The sequence below is a fragment of the Ochotona princeps genome, chromosome 33 (genome assembly GCF_030435755.1).
Source record: "Ochotona princeps isolate mOchPri1 chromosome 33, mOchPri1.hap1, whole genome shotgun sequence".
In the NCBI taxonomy this organism is placed as follows: Eukaryota; Metazoa; Chordata; class Mammalia; order Lagomorpha; family Ochotonidae; genus Ochotona; species Ochotona princeps.
The window spans coordinates 5,848,398-5,867,216 of record NC_080864.1 but is presented as its reverse complement, the minus strand read 5'-3'; the positions used below and the strand labels follow the sequence as shown (position 1 = coordinate 5,867,216).

At 57.5% G+C, this 18,819-nt stretch overlaps 2 protein-coding genes across 2 annotated transcripts in view; both read left to right on the top strand.

Moving 5' to 3' along the window:
* The first annotated feature begins 1,464 nt into the window (after positions 1–1,464).
* On the top strand, positions 1,465–13,038 carry MARCHF2 (membrane associated ring-CH-type finger 2). Its single transcript, XM_004595707.2, has 5 exons — positions 1,465–1,607; positions 5,006–5,234; positions 8,796–8,991; positions 9,210–9,419; positions 12,490–13,038. The coding sequence occupies exons 2-5, from the start codon at positions 5,038–5,040 to the stop codon at positions 12,646–12,648; spliced, it is 762 nt and encodes a 253-aa protein (XP_004595764.2). The 5' UTR covers positions 1,465–1,607; positions 5,006–5,037; the 3' UTR covers positions 12,649–13,038.
* Positions 13,039–15,127: 2,089 nt separating this feature from the next.
* Positions 15,128–18,819, top strand: part of LOC101526106 (heterogeneous nuclear ribonucleoprotein M) — a 31,049-nt gene continuing 27,357 nt past the window's right edge. The window contains exons 1-3 of the mRNA XM_058657658.1: positions 15,128–15,240; positions 15,623–15,697; positions 15,809–15,949. Of these exons, the coding sequence (XP_058513641.1) occupies positions 15,128–15,240; positions 15,623–15,697; positions 15,809–15,949 (329 nt within the window). The remainder of the gene's footprint in view (positions 15,241–15,622; positions 15,698–15,808; positions 15,950–18,819) is intronic.

Sequence of the window (18,819 nt, the reverse complement as noted above, 5' to 3'; positions counted from 1 at the left end):
GACCAGGCAGGGCTACAACACCTGTGGGCCTCATGTGAGCTAGATCAAGGAAGGGACAGGTTGAGCTGACCATTCTGACCGGTGCCAGCAAAAATTAGAGTGGGTTAGGGCTGGTTGGGCTTTGCTGCAGTATCAGCTGGCAGAGGCTGGCACTGGGGGCTTAATCTGTCAAATTAAACTCCAGAACCACCTGGAGAGTGCATAATCTGGGAGTGGGAGTGGCCTAGGAGGGAAATAGTGGGGACCTCCCTCTTGGGTTAGGACTTCCACTGGAGAGCATGAAAACCAGGACTGGGGCAGGGGTGGCTGGACAGAACAGCACCCACCAGTATGTGATGGGCTGGTTGGATTGAACTAGGCTTCACTGGCATGTAGGAGAGTTAAATGGGATGTGGGACAGACTGAACAAGTCTGCGGTACATACTGGCAAGCATGGGAACCAGGGTAGGGGATAGGCCTGGTGGGGTTGCCCCAACCAGGCTGCAGCTCTCACTGGTTTGCCTGAGGGCCTAGTGTGAGGTGGGCAGGATCGGGCTGGACTGCAGCACCCATTGGTTCGTGTGGAAGACAGGGCTGGAAACAGAACTGACCCAGCAATTGCAACCACCAGCATGTGCATAAGCTGATTGGGCCGATGGACTGTGCCAGACCCTGTACTGGCAAGCACACACAAGAATCAGGTCTGGGATCACCTCAGATGAAGTTTCTTTGGGGATCCCTCCAACTGAACTGCTGATCTCAGAACCCCAACCATGAAGAGCCTGTGTCAGCCAGTGGATTCTGAATAGATTTCATCGCGATTGGAACGGCGAGATTGGCAGCAATTCAGAACTGTTGGACTATCAAAACTGCTCGAGCAGGACCCTCGGAGCATGCCTCACATCGGGGACCTGGGATGGGTGGGAGGCTGGGTGGGGCTTCTCCCTTTGTTTCTCCCCTGACCCCAGATACAGGGAAAAAAAATGATCTTACCCACACACTCACAAAAAAGAAATTGCGTCGAGCCTTTTGTCCCACAGTATCCCTGTACATGCGTGAGAAAAAGGAAAAAAAATTGTGTGGCTCATCATGTAATCGATGTTTCAGTTTGAGATAAAATTTGAGAGTGATTAGCAAGATCTTTGCCGTTCCCTAGTTCGAGGCCCACGTGGGCAGGCAACGCTGTGTCCCCAGCACCCTGTCCAGGGCAGGAATGAATGAAAGAGAATAAAGAATATTGGACTTTAAGCTCTTCCATCATCCTAGCGCTGCTAGGGACCGGGCGGCGCCAGAGCCGGGGGGCGGGGCAAGGGGCGGGACCAAGCCGCTGCCGGGGGCGGAGCCAGCAGCCTGCGGCGCGGCGGGGGCCGGCACCGCCCAGGACGTCCCCCCGTCGCCCCCAAGCCCCGCCTCCCGGGGCGGGACGTGCACGACGATTGGACAGTGCGGAGGGGAGGCGAGTCATCATTGGTCCGCGGGGCTGTCGGCTCGGCGGGCGGTGTCCGGACGCAGGTGCCGGGCTGAGGCGAGCGAGCGGCGCTTGACGGGCCGGGCCGGGCCGGGCTGGGGACACGGGCCAGGAAGCAGCAGAGGGGCCTGCTCGGCCGCCCGGCCCGGCCGCGGATCAGGTAGGCCCGGCGCAAGGGGTGTGTGTGTGAGAGGGGGGAAAGGAGAGCGTCTCTGCTCCGCTTGGCACCGAGTTCGAGGCCCGAGCTGGGTTCGCGGACAGGACCAGCAGGACTCGAACCCTCGGCCTTGCAGCCGGGACGCTGGGACCGCAGTTCCGGTGTCGAGTCTGGAGGGGTGATTTCTGGGTGTGTGTGTGTGTGGGGGGGTGCCTGGCACGCAAGCCTCGGTGTCCCCGCCTGTGAAAAACTGGGTCACCCCATCGACAACCCGAGTCTGCAAAGAGCGGCCGGTTCAGCGGCCAGTGTCCCTCCCGCAGCCCCTGCTCCGAGGGAGTCGGCCTGCACGAGAGTCAACATTGCGAAGGCTGCCCCCAAAAGTGCTACGAATTGCCCCCCTGATGAACTTCTGCAGTCCTCGGAGGAACCCCGGCTGGGTGAGGCACCCCCAGTGGGTTCCTGTCAGGTCAGAGAGGTTAGGTCTGCCGCCCAGGGTCACACAGCATGCCAGAAGCCGAGCTGGTGTGAGAACCTGGGCGTGCAAGTGCAGGGAAGGGAATGGTGCCTTGGACACATTCCTTCTGAGAAATGAGTAATAGGCGTGAGCATTTAGTGAGCACCTGCTGTGTACTGGGCACTGCCCATGTCCTCCGGCCGAACCATCCCACACAGCCCCGTGTTTGATAACGCAAACAGAAAGCAACGTTCGTCTTTATTGCTACAGCGTCTGAGCCTGAACCAGTGTGGAAGTTGGCTGTCTTGACGAATCCCATTTTATGGATGTGAAAACCGAGGCCCGGAAAAGACAGCAGCTGCCCAAGATCCTAAAAGGGATGGGGGGGGGTGTGGGTGGGCCGGATCAAAACCCTCAGATGCCCCTTGCCCTGAGGTAAAGGGAGCTGGAAAAGAGATTGGGGTACCCTCAGACAAGCCTGATGGGAGCTATCCCCTCCTCCCTGAGCGGACACAGTCTTCCAGAAGGAGCGAGATGAGAGGCAACGGTGTCGGAGCCGGTGGCTTAGAACTCCAGACCTCCTGAGGTTGGCACCCGCTGACTTGACCGAGTTCCAATCCCGGCTGTGTGACCTTGAGTGGGGGTAGGAGGGCGGCCCCTGTGAGCTGCCAGGCCAGCCTCCCTCTCCGTCCCCATCACACTGAGGTCCTACATTTGTGGTGGGGAGGTTGAATTCCATATCCTGAGCCTCGGGCTGAGAGTTTGCCTGAGGTCCCCCTGGCTCCCCAAGTAGCCGCCCTATCCTAGGGGGGTGGGCAGCGAGGTTCATATGGGCCTCAGGGCATCCCTGAGGCAAAGGAGAGGTGTGTGTGGGGGGGTCTCAGCCGTCCTGAGACTGCAACACCAGGGCAGATCCAGAGCCGGGAGGCGGGGCACTAGCTGGCAGGTGCCGGAGGGTCCTCCTCCTTGGCAGAGTTGGCTGAGCTGAACAAACGGGAAGCCAGAGGTGGCTCAGCACCTTGAGGAACAAAACCGAGCGTTTCAAAGGGATGGTATGGAACAGAGAAATCAGGGGTGGCGTCTCTGGGGACACTCCTTCAGCAGCGATTGGAGTTCAGCCAAGAGAGGAACCACACAAATGGATTGCTTAATTTACCATTCGTGCTATGAGGGCGCACTTTTTTTTTTTTGAAGCGATTCGTGAGCCTGGCATAAGTAGGTCTCCCAGGGTGTGTGTGTTTTCCTGAGAGTGAGGTAACAGGAATGAATGATGGGGCACAGTGGTGCTGTGTCTAACACCCCATCAATGCGGAAATGTTCAGCTCAGTACCCCGGAGAGGGGCGGAAGGCGCGGATTCTGCTCTGCGCCTGCGCAGCGCCTGGGCACAGGCAGTTCTGGGAACCAGTGTCTGGGAGGGACACGGACCTGGCAGGCTATCTCGACCGTCCAGCCTTCCCCCTGCTGCTGTTCCTGGCATGGCCTGATAGCTGTTTATCAGGCCCAGAAGGGCACGGTGGACTTCCGAAGGAGCCGGTCACGGGCACCGCTGGCCAGCCAACAGCGCTGGAGCACAAAATTAGGCCCTACCTTTTTTTTTTTTTAATGTTTATTTATTTTTTAAAGATTTATTTGTTTTTATTGAGAAGGCAGATATATGGAGAGGAGGAGAGACAGAGAGGAAGATCTTCTGTCTGATGGTTCACTCCCCAAGTGACCGCAACAGCTGGAGCTGAGCCAGTCCGAAGCCAGGAGCCAGGAGCCTCTTCTGGGTCTCCCAGGTGGGTGCAGGGTCCCAAGGCTTTGGGCTGTCCTCTGCTCCTTTCCCAGGCCACAGGTTGGGAGCTGGATGGGAATTGGAGAAGCCGGGATTAGAACCGGTGCCCATATGGAATCTCAGTGCGTGCAAGGTGAAGAGTTTGGCCACTAGGCTGTCGCACTGGACCCCTGCTCCATTCCTATCTAGGTCCCTGCTTTTGGCCTGGGAAAGCAGTGGAGAATGGCAGAAAGCCTTGGGACCCTGTGCCTGTGTGGAAGAAGCTTCTGGCTTTAAATCAGCTCAGCTCCAGCTGTTGGAGCCTTTGGGGAGTGAACCCACAGTGAGAAGATCTTTCTCTTTGTCTCTCCTTCTCTCTGTCAATCTTCCTCTCCAATGAAATAATAAAAAAATAGAATAGTATTTATTTCAGAGTGACAGGAGTGAGGAGAGAGAGAGAGCTCTTCCGTCATTTTTTTTTTTCATGCCTCAAGGGCTTACGACAGCTGGATCTTGAACCAGCGCTCTGGCATGGGATGCCTGTATTGAAGGTGTTGGCTTAACCCACTGTGCTACCATACTAACCTGCTGACTGGAAGATGGGGCTGGCTCTCCTAGACTTCTCACCCCTACTGTACACCAGGCATGGACCAAGTTGCATGAGAAAATCCTCGTGAACTCTTCTCAGTTCCCCAAGCCCATGGCAAAGCCCCATTTTATAGATTAGGCAAACCAAGGCCCAGAGAGGGAAGTCTTTCTGCATGGTTCCTAGAGTCTTTCTTTTCTTTTTTTTAAGATTTATTTATTTTTGGAAAGTCAGATTTACAGACAGAAAGAGAGAAAGACAGATCTTGCATCTGCTGGCTCACTCTCCAAGTGCCCACAACGGCCAGAGCTGAGCTGATCTGAAGCCAGGAGCCGGGAGTTTCTTCCGGGTCTCCTACATGCAGGTGCAGTCCTGCATGGACTTTGGGCCGTCCTCCACTGCTTTCCCAGGCCACAAGGAGGGAGCTGGATGGGAAGTGGAGCAGCTGGGACATGAACCAGCCAGTGCCCATACAGGATCCCAGGCGTGCAAGGCAAAGATTTTAGCCACTAGGCTACTACTACACCAGGCCTGGTCCCTGGAGTCTTCAATGTGGTCCACTGGGGCTCCCTCACCTCACCCTTAACTATCCCTGCATCTCCTGCAGGCTGCTGGGACCATGGGCCTCGGGCCCTGAGGATGACGCGGCTCCCTGTGGCCATGACGACAGGCGACTGCTGCCACCTTCCTGGCTCCCTCTGCGACTGTTCTGGCAGCTCCTCCTTCTCCAAGGTTGTGGAAGCCACAGGCCTCGGGCCACCGCAGTATGTGGCGCAGGTGACCTCTAAGGATGGCCGACTCCTCTCGACCATCATCCGGGCTCTGGATGCGCCAAGGTGAGTGATGGCCAGAGGAGAGAGAGAGAAGACACCTGTGCAGTCGGGCCGTCCACTGAACATGATGTCACGGTTCCCCAGCGAGAGCCTGCCGGGGACTTGGCCGCCAGGTAGACAGTGAATACAAGTCCAGGTGCACCTTGTTGTACAATCAGGTCATACCTGATAAAGCCACCTTTAGCAAGAAACATCCTCAGAAGGGCAGACGTTTAATACCCACAGTAGGTGGAACATTACAGTGTAGCAATGCAACCCAGGGCAAAGTCTTTTTTTTTTTTAAGATTTATTTATTTTTTATAACAAAGTCAGATATACAGAGAGGAGAGACAGAGAGGAAGATCTTCCGTCCGATGATTCACTCCCCAAGTGACCGCAACGGCCGGTGTTGCGCCGATCCAAAGCCGGGAACCTGGAACCTCTTCCGGGTCTCCCATGCAGGTGCAGGGTCCCAAGGCTTTGGGCCGTCCTCCACTGCTTTCCCAGGCCACAAGCAGGGAGCTGGATGGGAAGTGGAGCGGCCAGGATTAGAACTGGCGCCCATATGGGATCCCAGCGCGTTCAAGGCAAGGACTTTTAGCCACTAGGCCATGCTGCCGGGCTCCCAAGGCGAAGTCTTGACCAACCCAACTATGGGGCCTTGTTTGGGACTGGGGCTCACCGTTCTCTCAGAGAGGGCCTCTGTGTGTGTGTGTGTGTGTGTGTGTGTGTGTGTGTGTGTGTGTGGTGCTAGTTTGGGGAAAGACGAGAATAAAAAGCTCACAGTACAGCTCCTAGCCAACGTGAGTTCTTCTCACACCCGTGCGAGTTGACTCTCCAGTACTACAACATAATACCTGAGGCAACAACATTATAAAGCAAGGAGGTTCCTTCATCTCCATGCAGTGGTTCCACGGGGCAACACTGGGTGGCCCCATGACTGCAGCCCTCAGTGCTGAGGGCCAGAGGCCACCATGCGCGTTGTATGTGGGGGCTATGTCTGGTCTCCTAAAAATCACCGTGACCCAATCTGTGGGCGCCTCCCGCCCCGACCACCCAGGTCAGGCACATTCCAGAGAACCCAGCTGCAGACACTGTAACTGCATCTAATAACATTGACCTAAACCTTCAGGCGCCACACCTTCAGAGTTCTAGGCACAAACGTGTAAAAAGGTAGTGATTGTAACTGTTGCGATAGCCTAGTGGCAAAATCCTCACCTTCATGTGGGTGCCAGTTCATGTCCTGACTGCTCCGCTTCCCATCCGGCTCCCTGCCTGTGGCCTGGGAAAGCAGTGGAGGACGGCCCAAAGCCTTGGGACCCTGCACCTGTATGGGAGACCCGGAAGAAGCTCCTGGTTCCTGGCTTCAGTTCAGCTCTTCTCTGGCTGTTGCGGCCACTTGGGGAGTGAATCAGTGGATGGAATATCTTTCTCTCTGTCTCTCCTCTCTGTCAGTCTGCCTCTCTACAGGGTCAGACAATACTGACCGATCTCACCCTTGTTGATCGTGCAGACAGCTCCACGCCTCCCGCACGCACAGGCAGGTGTCTACCTTGCTATTCAGTGATGCTGGAGGCTGGACAAGATCAAAGCCAAGAATTAGTAACTCCAACCAGCTTTCCCAGGCCTGCAGCAGGGACCCAGCTTACCTCCCCGGGGTGCGCATGAGCAGGAAGCTCTCAGACACTCCGACAGGGGCTGTGGTTGTCTCCAACAGCGACGTCACAGATGCGCCAAACGACTGCCCCCCTAAACTCCCATCTGGGTGTCCCACGTGGATGGCAGGGACCCCAAACACTTCATGCCAGTGCTACTTTCCCAGGTGCATTTGCAGATAGCTGAGTTGGAAATATTAGAGCAGCCGGGACTTGAACCAGCGCCCTCACGGGATGCCAGCACCACAGGCAGAGGCTTAAGCTGCTATGCCATAGGGCTGGCCCCTAAACATCTCTCTTTTTTTTTTTTTTTTAAGATTTATTCATTTTATTACAGCCAGATATACACAGAGGAGGAGAGACAGAGAGGAAGATCTTCTGTCCGATGATTCACTCCCCAAGTGAACCGCAACGGGCCGATGCGCGCCGATCCGAAGCCGGAAACCTGGAACCTCTTCCGGGTCTCCCACGCGGGTGCAGTGTCCCAATGCATTGGGCCGTCCTTCACTGCTTTCCCAGGCCACAAGCAGGGAGCTGGATGGGAAGTGGAGCTGCCGGGATTAGAACCGGCGCCCATATGGGATCCCGGGGCTTTCAAGGCGAGGACTTTAGCCGCTAGGCCACGCCGCCGGGCCCTAAACTTCTCTCTTAATTCCATTTTCCCCGGGAGCGTTCTTGTCGGTGTATTTGCTCTTTCCAGAACTTTCCAGGCCTCCCCAGAAAGGGTTCTTCATCAGAGTGCTTGACATGTCCATTTGCCTGAGCTGGTTTCTGGAGCAGCAAATTCCTTTGCTGTTAACCCCTGTGTGTGTGTGTGTGTGTGTGTGTGTGTGTGTGTGTGTGTGGTGTGTGCTTGGGCAGGACCAGCCTCGGGTTAGAATGGCGCTTTGGACATCATCAGAGAGATGAGCGGCCCAGGGTGGTTTGACAAGAAGTGTCCAAATCTCCTCCCCTACCTCTCCCCCCAGCAGGGGACAGGATCCTGGGAGGGGGGGCATCCATGTTATTCAGCCCTCCCCCGCCCCCCCCCCCCCCCCCCCGTGTTCCCAGCGGAAGTCCTGGATGACCCCAGGGGCTCCTACTGCAGGGCATGCCTCATGCCTCCCTGGCTGCCTCGGGAGGGACCCAGAGTTCTTGGGGCGGGCTTAGGGTGAGGCTGGGGGCATGGCCAGGGTGGGGTCAGGGTGGGCGTAGCCAGGGTGGGGCTGGTGGTTCCTCCCCCAACCCCCCCACCCCATGAGGCTACTTTTCTGCACCTGCCTTCAGGTGTAGCAAGATCCAGGAACCTCTGGGGGGCAGTTGCTGATGCAGCATCCGTATTTCTTCATCTCTTGGCTCTGCGTCCCCCTGTGCGGGCTGACCCAGTTCTGCATAGAGAACCCCTCCCCCGCCCTCCGCCTCACCATGCCCCTCCTCCCCTCAGCGCTGGTCAGCAGCATCTATAGGCCCGGCACCAGCCTTGTTATTAGACAGTTGGTGTGCGGAGTGAGGTTGCAGGGGGTGGGGAGGGATCCTCCAGTCATGATTGTACCACCCAGGCCCGTCCCTGAGCCGGTCCCTGGAACACCCCAGAGGGGATGTGGTGCTCTGATTGGTCAGGTCCGAGGTCATCAGGGGTCATCCCTGTTGCCCTTGAACACCGGAAGAAGGGGACGGTTGCCCCGGACAACTAGAGGTGATTTTTTTTTTTGCAGAAAAGGAGGACATTGGACAGATAGGATCAGAAGAGATGCCCACCCTGGGCCTGACAAGGTGTTGCAAGGGACCTAGGGAGGGAGCATGTTACCCTGCCTGTGGGAGTCCCAAAGGATGGAGAGGATATTTGGGGCTGGGTATTGCAGGCTGACTAGGAGTTTGCCAAGGCACAAGCATGGGCGAGAGATGCTGTGGCACAGCGGGTAGCGAAGTCACCCGCTGTCTGTGTGTCCAGCGACTGTCCCTTCTGCCGGATCTGCCACGAGGGGGCAAACGGGGAGAGCCTTCTGTCTCCATGCGACTGCACGGGCACGCTGGGCGCCGTCCACAGGAGCTGCCTGGAGAAGTGGCTTTCGTCATCCAACACCAGCTACTGCGAGCTGTGCCACACGGAGTTCGCCGTGGAGAAGCGGCCCCGGCCCCTCACAGAGGTAACAATGTCATCTTCCTCTCCCACTACCCCGCCCCGTCACCTGGGGAGCCAGAGATCCTGGGACGGCGGGGAGCGGGTGGGCAGAGGCAGAGGACGGGCGACAGCCATGCTGTCAAGTGTTGAGCAGGAGAAAAGCCAAGCTGGAGGTGCTGCTCCCCTCCCCGCTGCGCCCCTGCAGCCCCCCTCACCTGCGCCCACCCCTCCCTCCCTGCACAGTGGCTGAAGGACCCGGGGCCGCGCACGGAGAAGCGGACGCTCTGCTGTGACATGGTGTGCTTCCTGTTTATCACGCCGCTGGCCGCCATCTCAGGCTGGCTGTGCCTGCGCGGGGCCCAGGACCACCTGCGCCTGCACAGCCGGCTGGAGGCCGTGGGGCTCATCGCCCTCACCATCGCCCTCTTCACCATCTATGTCCTCTGGACGCTGGTGAGTCACCAGGCACCTGCAGGACAGGCCAGTGGTCAGGTTCCTACCAAGATGGTGGGGGGGGAGATAGGGAGGGTCCGGTCAGTAACACCGAGGGGACTCACTCAGTAGCCAGGGGCCACCTTCTCCGAGGGTGCAGGGACTTGATTGTGCCTGGTGCAGTGGTTCAATTAGCTAATCCTACCCCTTCAAGTGCTGGGATCCCATCAAGGTGCCAATTCGTGTCCCAGCTGCTCCACTTCCCATCCAGCTCCCTGCTTGTAGCCTGGGAAAACAGCAGAGGACGGCCCAAAGCCTTGGGACCCTGCACCCGCGTGGGAGACCTGGAGGAGAGTCCTGGCTCCTGGCTTCGGATCAACTCAGCTCTGGCCATTGTAGCCACTTAGGGAGTGAATCAGCAGATGGGACATCTTTCTGTTCTCTTTGTAAATCTGACTTCCCAATAAAAACAAACAAATCTTGAACAGAAAAAAAAGAAAAAAAAAAGGACTGATCACCAGGATCCACCAAGAGGTAGACAGAAAAGCAAAAGACAGAAAAGTCCTGGAAAAGAAGATGGTGGGAGACAGATAAGAAATTCGAGAGCATGCATGTAGCCCGAGCCTGGAACATTGCCCGTTGAGACGCCCCCATCTGTCACATGTCGGGGCGCTAGCTGCAGCTACTTCCTACTAAGGTGTCCTCGTGTGGGGGTGCGGGTGGGGGCGATGGCACCAGGCACTGGGGATGGTCTCTAGCCACCAGGGGAAAAGCCTGGAATGTTCTGCTGGCAGCTTTGGGCCAGCCTCTGGGGAGTAAAACCAGCTGGAGTGAGTTAGGGGGTGGCTCATCCTGTCTTGCAAAACCCATAGAGAAAATTGTTAACAAAAATTGTTACAGAAGGACAATTTCGGGTGGATGGCAGAGACACACACACACACACACACACACACACACACACACAGCTCCGTCCCCTCCACCCACCTCACAGCCACTGGTCTTCTACTGGTGCTATAGATTTTCTCTTACACTTTATTTGAAAGTCAGAGTTGCAGAGACAGAGAGACAAAGAGATCTTTCATCTGCTGGCTCACTGCTACAATGGCCGGGGCGGAACCACCCCCGAAAGCAGGAAGCATTCACGCTCCCTCCCTCGTCCCAGGCCACTGAGCGGGGAGCTCAATTGCAAGCGGGGCAGCCAGGCCACAAAAGCAGCACATCTTGTACGGGAAGCCAGTGTCTCAGGTGTCTCAGGTGGTGGTTTGACACGCTGTGCCACAGCGCTGGCCCCTGACTCCATCGGTCTGCCTCCTCCTCTACCCCGGAGCTGGAATTGTAGAGTGCCTGGCCTGTGTTCACATTGGTTTATCTGTCTGTCATCTTAGTCACATACGCTTCATTTATCTGTCTCTTTATGTGGTTGTGCTATTCATCCTTTCATTTTTAAAGATTTCTTTTTGAAGATGTATTTACTTTTTTTTTTATGGCAAAGTCAGATACACAGAGAGGAGGAGAGACAGAGGGGAAGATCTTCCGTCCAATGATTCACTCCCCAAGTGACTGCAACGGCCGCTGCTGTGCCGATCCGAAGCCAGGAGCCAGGAACCTCCTCCAGGTCTCCCTTGTGGGTGCAGGGTCCCAAGGCTTTGGGCCGTCCTCGACTGCTTTCCCAGGCCACAAGCAGGGAGCTGGATGGGAAGTGGAGCTGCCGGGATTAGAATCAGTGCCCACATGGGATCCTGGCGCATTCAAGGTGAGGATTTTAGCCGCTAGGCCATCACGCTGGACCCTGTTTTTAAAGATTTAAAGGCAGAGGCCTGGCACGGTAACCTGGTGGCTAAAGTCCTTGTGCACACCAGGATCCCATATGGGTGCCAGTTCCTGTCCTGGCAGCCCCACTTCCCACCCAGCTCCCTGCTTGTGGCCCAGGAAAGCAGTTGAAGACAGCCCAAAAGCCTGGGACCCTGCACTTACGTGGGAGATCCGGAAGAAGCTCCTGGCTCCTGGCTTCAGATCGCAGCAGCTCCAGCCACTGCGGCCACTTGACGAGTGAATCAGTGGATGGAAGTTCTTCCTCTCTGTCTGTGACTTTCCAATGGAAATAAATACATCTTAAAAAAAAAAAAAAGACAAGAGTTAAAGGCAGAGTGAGTGAGAGAAGAGAGAGAGGGAGGGAGAGAGAGAGTGTCAGGACCAGTCCAGAGACACAAGCCCCACCTGAGACTCCCGTGTGGGTGGGGGACGAGGAAGGACCCCTACCTGCTCACCTCCTAGGCTTGTTAACAGGAAGCTGGATGGGAAGTGGAGCAGCCAGCACTGGGAATTGGGATGTGGGCATCCCACGTGGCACTTTAACCCTGGCACACCACACATCTCCCCCCCTTTTTTTTTCTTTTTCTCTCTTTCTGTTTTTGTTTGATTTGAGAGATGGCAGAGCTCTCTGTACATTCTCTCCTCCTGTGCCCGCAACAGCCAGGGCCGGGTCAGGTCAAAGCCAGGAGCCGGGAGCTTCATCTAGGTCTCCCACGTGGGTGGTGCTAGGGACTCAAGGGTTAGAGCCATCACCTCTGCCTTGCCCGCCGGACCATGCGTCAGTGGGAAGCTAGAATCAGAAGAGGGAGCCTGGACTCGCACGTGGAATCTCTAAATCGGGTTGTTGGCGCCCTAACACTGATGTCGCGTCGTCCCGCCATCCTGTCCCATTGTTTGGATGCCCTGTGGTGTCTTTACCTCCTAAGGGATATCTTGGTCACTTTCAGCAGTTGTGAGAGTGACCTTTAACCTCTTCCAAAGACAGACAGAGACAGAGTGAGAGACTGGGTCGGGGCAGGGGAGAGGGGAGTGGCTTCTCTCTTTTGCATAACTCTGAGAGGATGCAGACGTACCAGTGGACCTGTGTGTGCAGGTCATCATGAAGTGTGAGCTCAGCTCTGGTTTGGGTCACGGCAGGTGCCACACACCAGGTGTGGCTGGCGGGGAGGTGGGGGCAGGCACAGGGTTGGGGGAGAGCTCCCCTCTCCTCGTGTGACCCACCCCCAACACACCCCCGTCCCCTCGGGCCTCCCCACTCACCACAGCTGCCCTACCACAGGTCTCCTTCCGCTACCATTGCCAGCTCTACTCCGAGTGGAGAAGAACCAACCAGAACGTGCGCTTGAAGATCCGGGCTGTGGATGGCCCGGAGGGCTCCCAGCACTCGGCGCTGGCCACTGGACTGCTCAAGAAAACAGCTGAGGAGACGCCCGTATGAGGACCTGGCTGGCAAGGGGTCCTGGCTGTGCACAGAGGCCAGAGGTGATGCTCTGGCCACCTGGAAGGACGGAGACTGCCTGCCCCTTCTCCCAAGGCCAGAAAGCTTCCCAGGCCAAGCCGAGCCTCTTCTATGATCCAGTGTGAATACATACATATATATATATATATATATTTTTAGGGTTTTTTTTTTTTGGCATATTATCATATATGACCAGGACAGCTGGATGCCGTCCCGAGCTGTGCTTGGAACCAGCACCCTGAGTCATGTTGCGGCCCACACTGGGCACCGGTCCTGGCCCAGCAGGTGTGGGCCATGTGTCAGGGGCGTCCTTTTTTGGGGCTGGAAGGTTCCAGCAAACTTCTTCAGTTTCCCACGCACCTGGCAGGCTGTCTTTTCCTGGCACCCTGCAACTTTTATCAACTTGCACTGCATTCCAATACTCCCTCACAACCCAGAATAAATAAATGCTTGCTGGGCAACATGGACTTGTACATCACGTTTCTGAAGGGGATGGAACCCAAAAAAGATGTTAAAAAAAAAATCGGGGACCAACGCTGTAGCTCTGTAGGCTAATCCTCCGTCTTCAGGCACGAGCATCACATAGGGGTGCTATTTTGTGAACCCGTTGCTCCACTTCCCATCCAGCTCCCTGCCTGTGGCCTGGGAAAGCAGTGGAGGACGGCCCAAAGCCTTGGGACCCTGCACCCATGTGGGAGACCTGGAAGAAGCTCCTGGCTCCTGGCTTCGGATCAAAGTGCAGCTCTGGCCATTGCGGCTCACTTGGGGAGTGAACCAGCAGATGGTAGATTTTTCTCACTGTCCTCCTCTTTGTACAATCTGCCTTTCCAATAAAAATAATTTATTATTATTATTAAAGAGAGAGCTCTTTTGGGGAGCTCACGGGAAAAAGCCATGAGCTGGTTTTAAGGGCAAAACAAGAACTTAGCCCAGTTTGTTTTTATTTATGCAAGAGAGCCAGTGAGAGGCGAAGCTTCCATCTGGTGATTTACTCCCCACCAAGCTGAACCAGTCAGGGTTGGGTCAGGCCAAAGCAGGAGCTGGATTCTGGTGTTCCATGCGGGTGGCTGGGACCCAACATGTTTGAGTCATCCCTCACTGCTTCTTGGTGAGGAAGAGGCGCAGCATCGACCTAATTTTTTTCTTAAATCTTACTTGGTTTTCAAAAGAAACCTCATCCATCTGCCAGTTCATCCCACTACTTGGCCAGCAGCTTAGGAGCGTCTCGCAGGTGTCCCCCGCCAACCCCGATGGTGGGTGCAGCGCCTCAGGCACCTGAGCCAACCTCGGCTGTTTGCCCAGAGAAGCTGGGTCGGACGTGGAGAGAGCCTGATTCGAACCAGCGTCCTTACGGGATGCTGGCCCTGTGGGTGACATCTTAACGGGCTATGCCAAAACCATACCCCTTATGATCTCCACTTTAGAACCATGAGATGACCCAGGGCGGGGAGGCCTTTTGCGTAAAGACCCCTCAGCCACGGAGGAGGCTGAGCTGGGGCGAGGTAGGGGGTCTCCGGGGAGGAACCCACAAGGTGGTGGTGGTGCCCATGGGGGCACCTGCTGGTGGAGCACTTTCTCCAAGCCGAGCTCTTCACTGAGGAGGGCTCCTGGCAGCTGCCCACATCTGCTTCTCAAGAGGAACCCCCCGCCCAAAGGTGGGCTCTGAGGGCAGACGTCTGGTGCTAACCTTCATTGGGGGTGCGCCCTGGGGGCGGGGCTTAGAGAGACGGGCGGGGCTTGGCAAAGCGGGTGGGGCTTGGAGTGAGGCGGGGTTTGGCGAGGTGGGCGGGTCTTGGCGAGGCAGGCGGGACGGGCGGGGCTTGGAGCGAGGCGGGGTTTGGCGAGGTGGGCGGGGCCCCGGGCGCTGATGGACAGGCGCCCGGGTCGCGCAGGCGCATTAGGTCGACTGGCTTTTTTTTTTTAAAGATTTATTTTATTTTTATTACAAAGTCAGATATACTGAGAGGAGGAGAGATAGAGAGGAAGTGGAGCTGACGGGATTAGAACCAGCGGCCATATGGGATCAAGGCGAGGACCTTAGCCACTAGGTCACGCTGAACTGGCTTTTTTTAATTTTAGTTGTTTGTATGGGGTGGTCGGCGGTGTCCTGGTAACTTCCTCACGCAGTCCAGCTGCTGCACCTGCTCGGGCCAGCTCTGCAGTGTGGCGCGCAGTCCCCGCCCTTAGCCAGGCCGGCGCCAAGTTCAAGTTCAGAACGAGCTGCCCACCCCCTCCCCACCTCCCCAGCCCTTCTTCCGCCCGAAAGCGACCTACAGCTCTCGCTCTGCGCCTGCGCGCGCGGAGGGGGCGGGGCGTGGGCCGAAGGCGGAAGCGGTAGCGACGCGGGAGTCGGGGCGAGGCGCGCGCAGGCGTTTACTGGTCCCGCCGGGGTCACGTGAGCGCGCAGGCGCAGCGCCGCGCAGCCCGTTCGCTCACACAAAGGCCAGACGCGGAGAAGATGGCGGCGGGGGTGGAAGCGGCGGCCGAGGTGGCGGCGACGGAGCCCAAGATGGAGGAAGAGAGCGGGACGCCCGGCGTGCCGAGCGGCAATGGGGCTCCGGCTCCGAAGAGGTGGGTGTTCCATGACTGCCCCTGACCCCACGGGGCAAGTTTGCGCTCTCTGCCGCCGGGGGAAGCTGGCTTCTTCCCACCCCGCCGCCGGCGCGGCTTCGGGCTCGGCGTTTTGTTTGTTTTTCTTGCTTAGTGCCTGTCGTGGGGGAGTGGGTGGGTGCTGGGTGGGGTGCCCCTCCCCGAGTGCAGTCCCCCTTTTTATTTCCCAATTCTCTTTGGTTTTTCCCGCATCCCCCCGCTCTGCAGGCTGAGGTCCCGGCGGCCCGGCCACCGTGCAAACGCTGCAGGCGTCCGAGGTCTGGGGCGGGTGGAGGGGTGTGTGTGTTGGGGGTGCGGGAGACCCCCCCCCCCCGACCCTAACCATCCATTCCCTCTCCAAAAGCCCGGGACCCGGCCTCAGTTTCCCGACTCGTGAAGTGGTGGGGGTGGGGAGGGCCATGCGCGCGGTCAAGTCCCGGTAAACGGTACCGGGGAGCAGGTGTCGGGGCAGGGCCGCGAGGGCGGCTGGGTGGGGGGGTTCTTGCCCCTCTTCCTCTTCCCCCCCTCTCCCCTTCCACGCCCCCCGCAGCCCCCCGCGTGCAGCCCCCCGAGCCGGGGCTCTGGTTGTCCTGGCGACGACTGACTTCCCGTGCGCTGCGCCTCCGCCGTGCGCCCCCGGGGGTTGCCTGGAGAGACGTGGGGTGCTGCCCCGTGGGAAGCAGGCGCGCGGGTGGGTGGGTGGGTGGCGTTGTTGGTGGGGACGGCGGGGGAGGACCGAGCCTCTGGCGTGTGCACAGCGCGGGGTTTGGGGGCGGCTGCTTGCATCGCCCGCGTCCTGCAAGGCAGCCCCTTCTTCTCGAGCTTTCCCCGTCTCCCCGTCTGCGGTTCTTGTTTTGAAGCCCTGTGCCCGCTCCGCACCCTGATTACAATCGTTAGAGAGCTGCTCTGCCTCCCAGGATCCTTGGCAGAGGGGCACACGTTGGGTTTGCACACACACATGTGTTTTTGCCTTGCATCATGGACGTGGCACCGCTCCCCCATCCCCGAGTGCGAGGTGTCAATGGCGTGGGTTCCTCGCCCGCGTTGCGCAGCCGTCCCCGCCCCGCTGCCACGTCTATGCCAACCCTCTCCCGTGAATTTACCTTCGCCACGTTCTCCTGGGCACAACTTGGTCATGGCTAAGCGCTCACGGTCTCAAGCGCGCTCTCAGTAGCTGGGTTGCTGTTTGAATTATTACAAATGTGGAGAGAATTCCAGATTCCGCTCCCCGCCCTCTCTTCTCTGGGGTGGAAAGAAACAAATGAAGTTACTGAAGCTCGGAAGTCCAGGGAAGAGGATTAGCGAGCCCCAGGACTTGACTGCTGAACCCCCCCCTCCCCGGGACCTGCAGGGTTGGTTATAGCTTCCGGCCCTGCCTGTCCTGGGGAGCCTGGGTGGGTTTCCAGGGGCCCTTCGGGTAGGCCTTGGAGGCAGGATGGAGGGCGATTGGGGCTGCTGGGTGAGCGGGTGCGTGACAGGTTAGAGCAAAATTTCCACTGTCTGTTTTTACATGGCCACGTCCTGACTCGTTTGACCATTGCAGTGTGAAGGGCCGGAGTTAGGGTTGTCGGAGCTGGTGTTGGAGGGATCTGCAGACTGGGCCTCCGAGGATTCTTATGGCAGCCGGGGGCACGGACATCTTTTCTTGTAGGACCAATGGAAGCACTTGGTTCTGAATTACACGTCTGTTGGGGGGAAGCTTTTTTTTTCTTTTTAACTTATTTTTTTAATTGGAAAGGCAGAGTTACAGAGAGAAGGAGAGAAAAATTGATTTTCCGCCTGCTGGTTCACTCCTGAAATGGCCGTGATGACCAGAGGCGAGCTGATTCAAGGCCAGGAGCCTCTTCTGGCTCTCCCATATGGGTACAGGGTCCCAAGGCCCTGGGCCACCCTCCATCCACCCCTGCTTTCCCAGGCCACAAGCAGGGAACGCAGGGAGAAGTGGAGCAGCCGAGACTCAAACCAGTGCCTGTGTGGGATGCTGGCAGGCTGAGGATTAGCTAGTTGAGCCGTGACGTTGGCTCCTGCAGGGAAGGGCTTTAGAAATCTGTGCTCAGAAGGAAGACTGTTCGTAATTATACTGTGATAGAAATTGCTAGATTGGGAGCATGGAGCCGCTCCCCCCCCCCCCCGTCCCCCACCTGTTGGGGTGGGGCGTGTGCTGCTCCAGGAGGGCAAGGTGCAGGAGCAGGATTGTATTCAAAGCCCCGGGATCTGCTACAGGTCTGGAGGCCTGTGGGCCTTAGAGAATGACCCACGAGCTTGCCACTGCCACGCACGAGGCTGGGTTGGGATGGGCTTCAGCCTGGTCCAGCTCTGGCCAGTGTGTTTTGGGAGCGTGAACCAGCGGAGGGAAGATCTCTGTTGCTATGCTTTTCAAACAAATAGAGCGAGCCCAGGCATTTGAGAGAGTGAGTGAGTGTGTGTGTGTGTGTGTGTGAGTGAGAGACACACCCTCTAATTTCTTTGTGAAGCCCAGAAGGTAGAGAGCTCCTTATCACAGAATGACAAGTGGGAGCCAGGAGCCGGACGGGTATCCAGGGTTCGCAGGTGGGCGGAGGAACCCCATAGCTTGACTGTCACCTGCCCCCAGCCCTGACCCTCACCCCGGACTGCATTTGCAGGAGGCTAGAGGTGGGTGCCCTGGTGGTACGCGGGCTGCCAGAGTCCTGGCCGGGCAGGTGGAGTGCCTAGACAGAGAAAGTTTCTTGTTGATAGGTGTTGGAGTTTGTAGCATCCAGGACCAGCCGGTGGGCAGTGAGTTCCAAGTTCAGGAGTTGGGGTGGTGGTCCAGCCTTGGAGAAGTGGGAGGGAAAGAGTAAGTCAGTTGTTGAGCCGTGTGCACGCCAGGGGCTGTGAGACAGGCCGCGCTGGGCATGCCCCGGGGGTACCAGGAGCCTTGCTGCAGCCTTCCCTCCTGGCCGGGGAAGGTTTGCTTAAAGGAGCCACGTGTTCCACTGGGAGATAGTCAAGATTTACAGCTAGGGTATTCATCTCATCAGGAGAAAAGCTTATGTTTTGTTGAAGTTTAAACTGTTCCTTTTTTTAAAAAAAAAAAGAAAGATGCTGTTCTTTGAAGGTGGGAGTCATCCTCTGTTGCTTTCTCAGGCCACAGGCAGGGAGCTGGGACTTGGACCGCTGCCTTTGAGGGCTGCCCACACTGCAGGTGGAAGCTCCGCCTGCCGCCCCTGTATTTGCATTTTAAAGGAATGTGTTGGGAGTTTTGGTGTGTGTTTGAGTGGCTGAGCGGAGGGGGAGGTCTTCCTTGCGCCGGTTCCTTCGCCTGTGCACCTGCAGCAGGCGGGTCTGAGACTTCAGGCCCCTGCCTGGGGCCCAGAAAGCCAGGACCAACCGGGTCCTGGGCCCTGGCTGAGTGGCTGGAGCACAAGTACTTGAGCTGCGACCTCGGGGTGCGGGGCTGCCTCCCGGGGTGCATTAGCAGAAAGCTCAGTGGAAGTGGAGCAGTCCAGGGACCATGCCAGGAAGTCAGTCAGGGATTCTGGGCTTCCAGGCAGCAACTCAACCTGATGTGATGCAATGCCAACCTTGATTTAGGGTGGT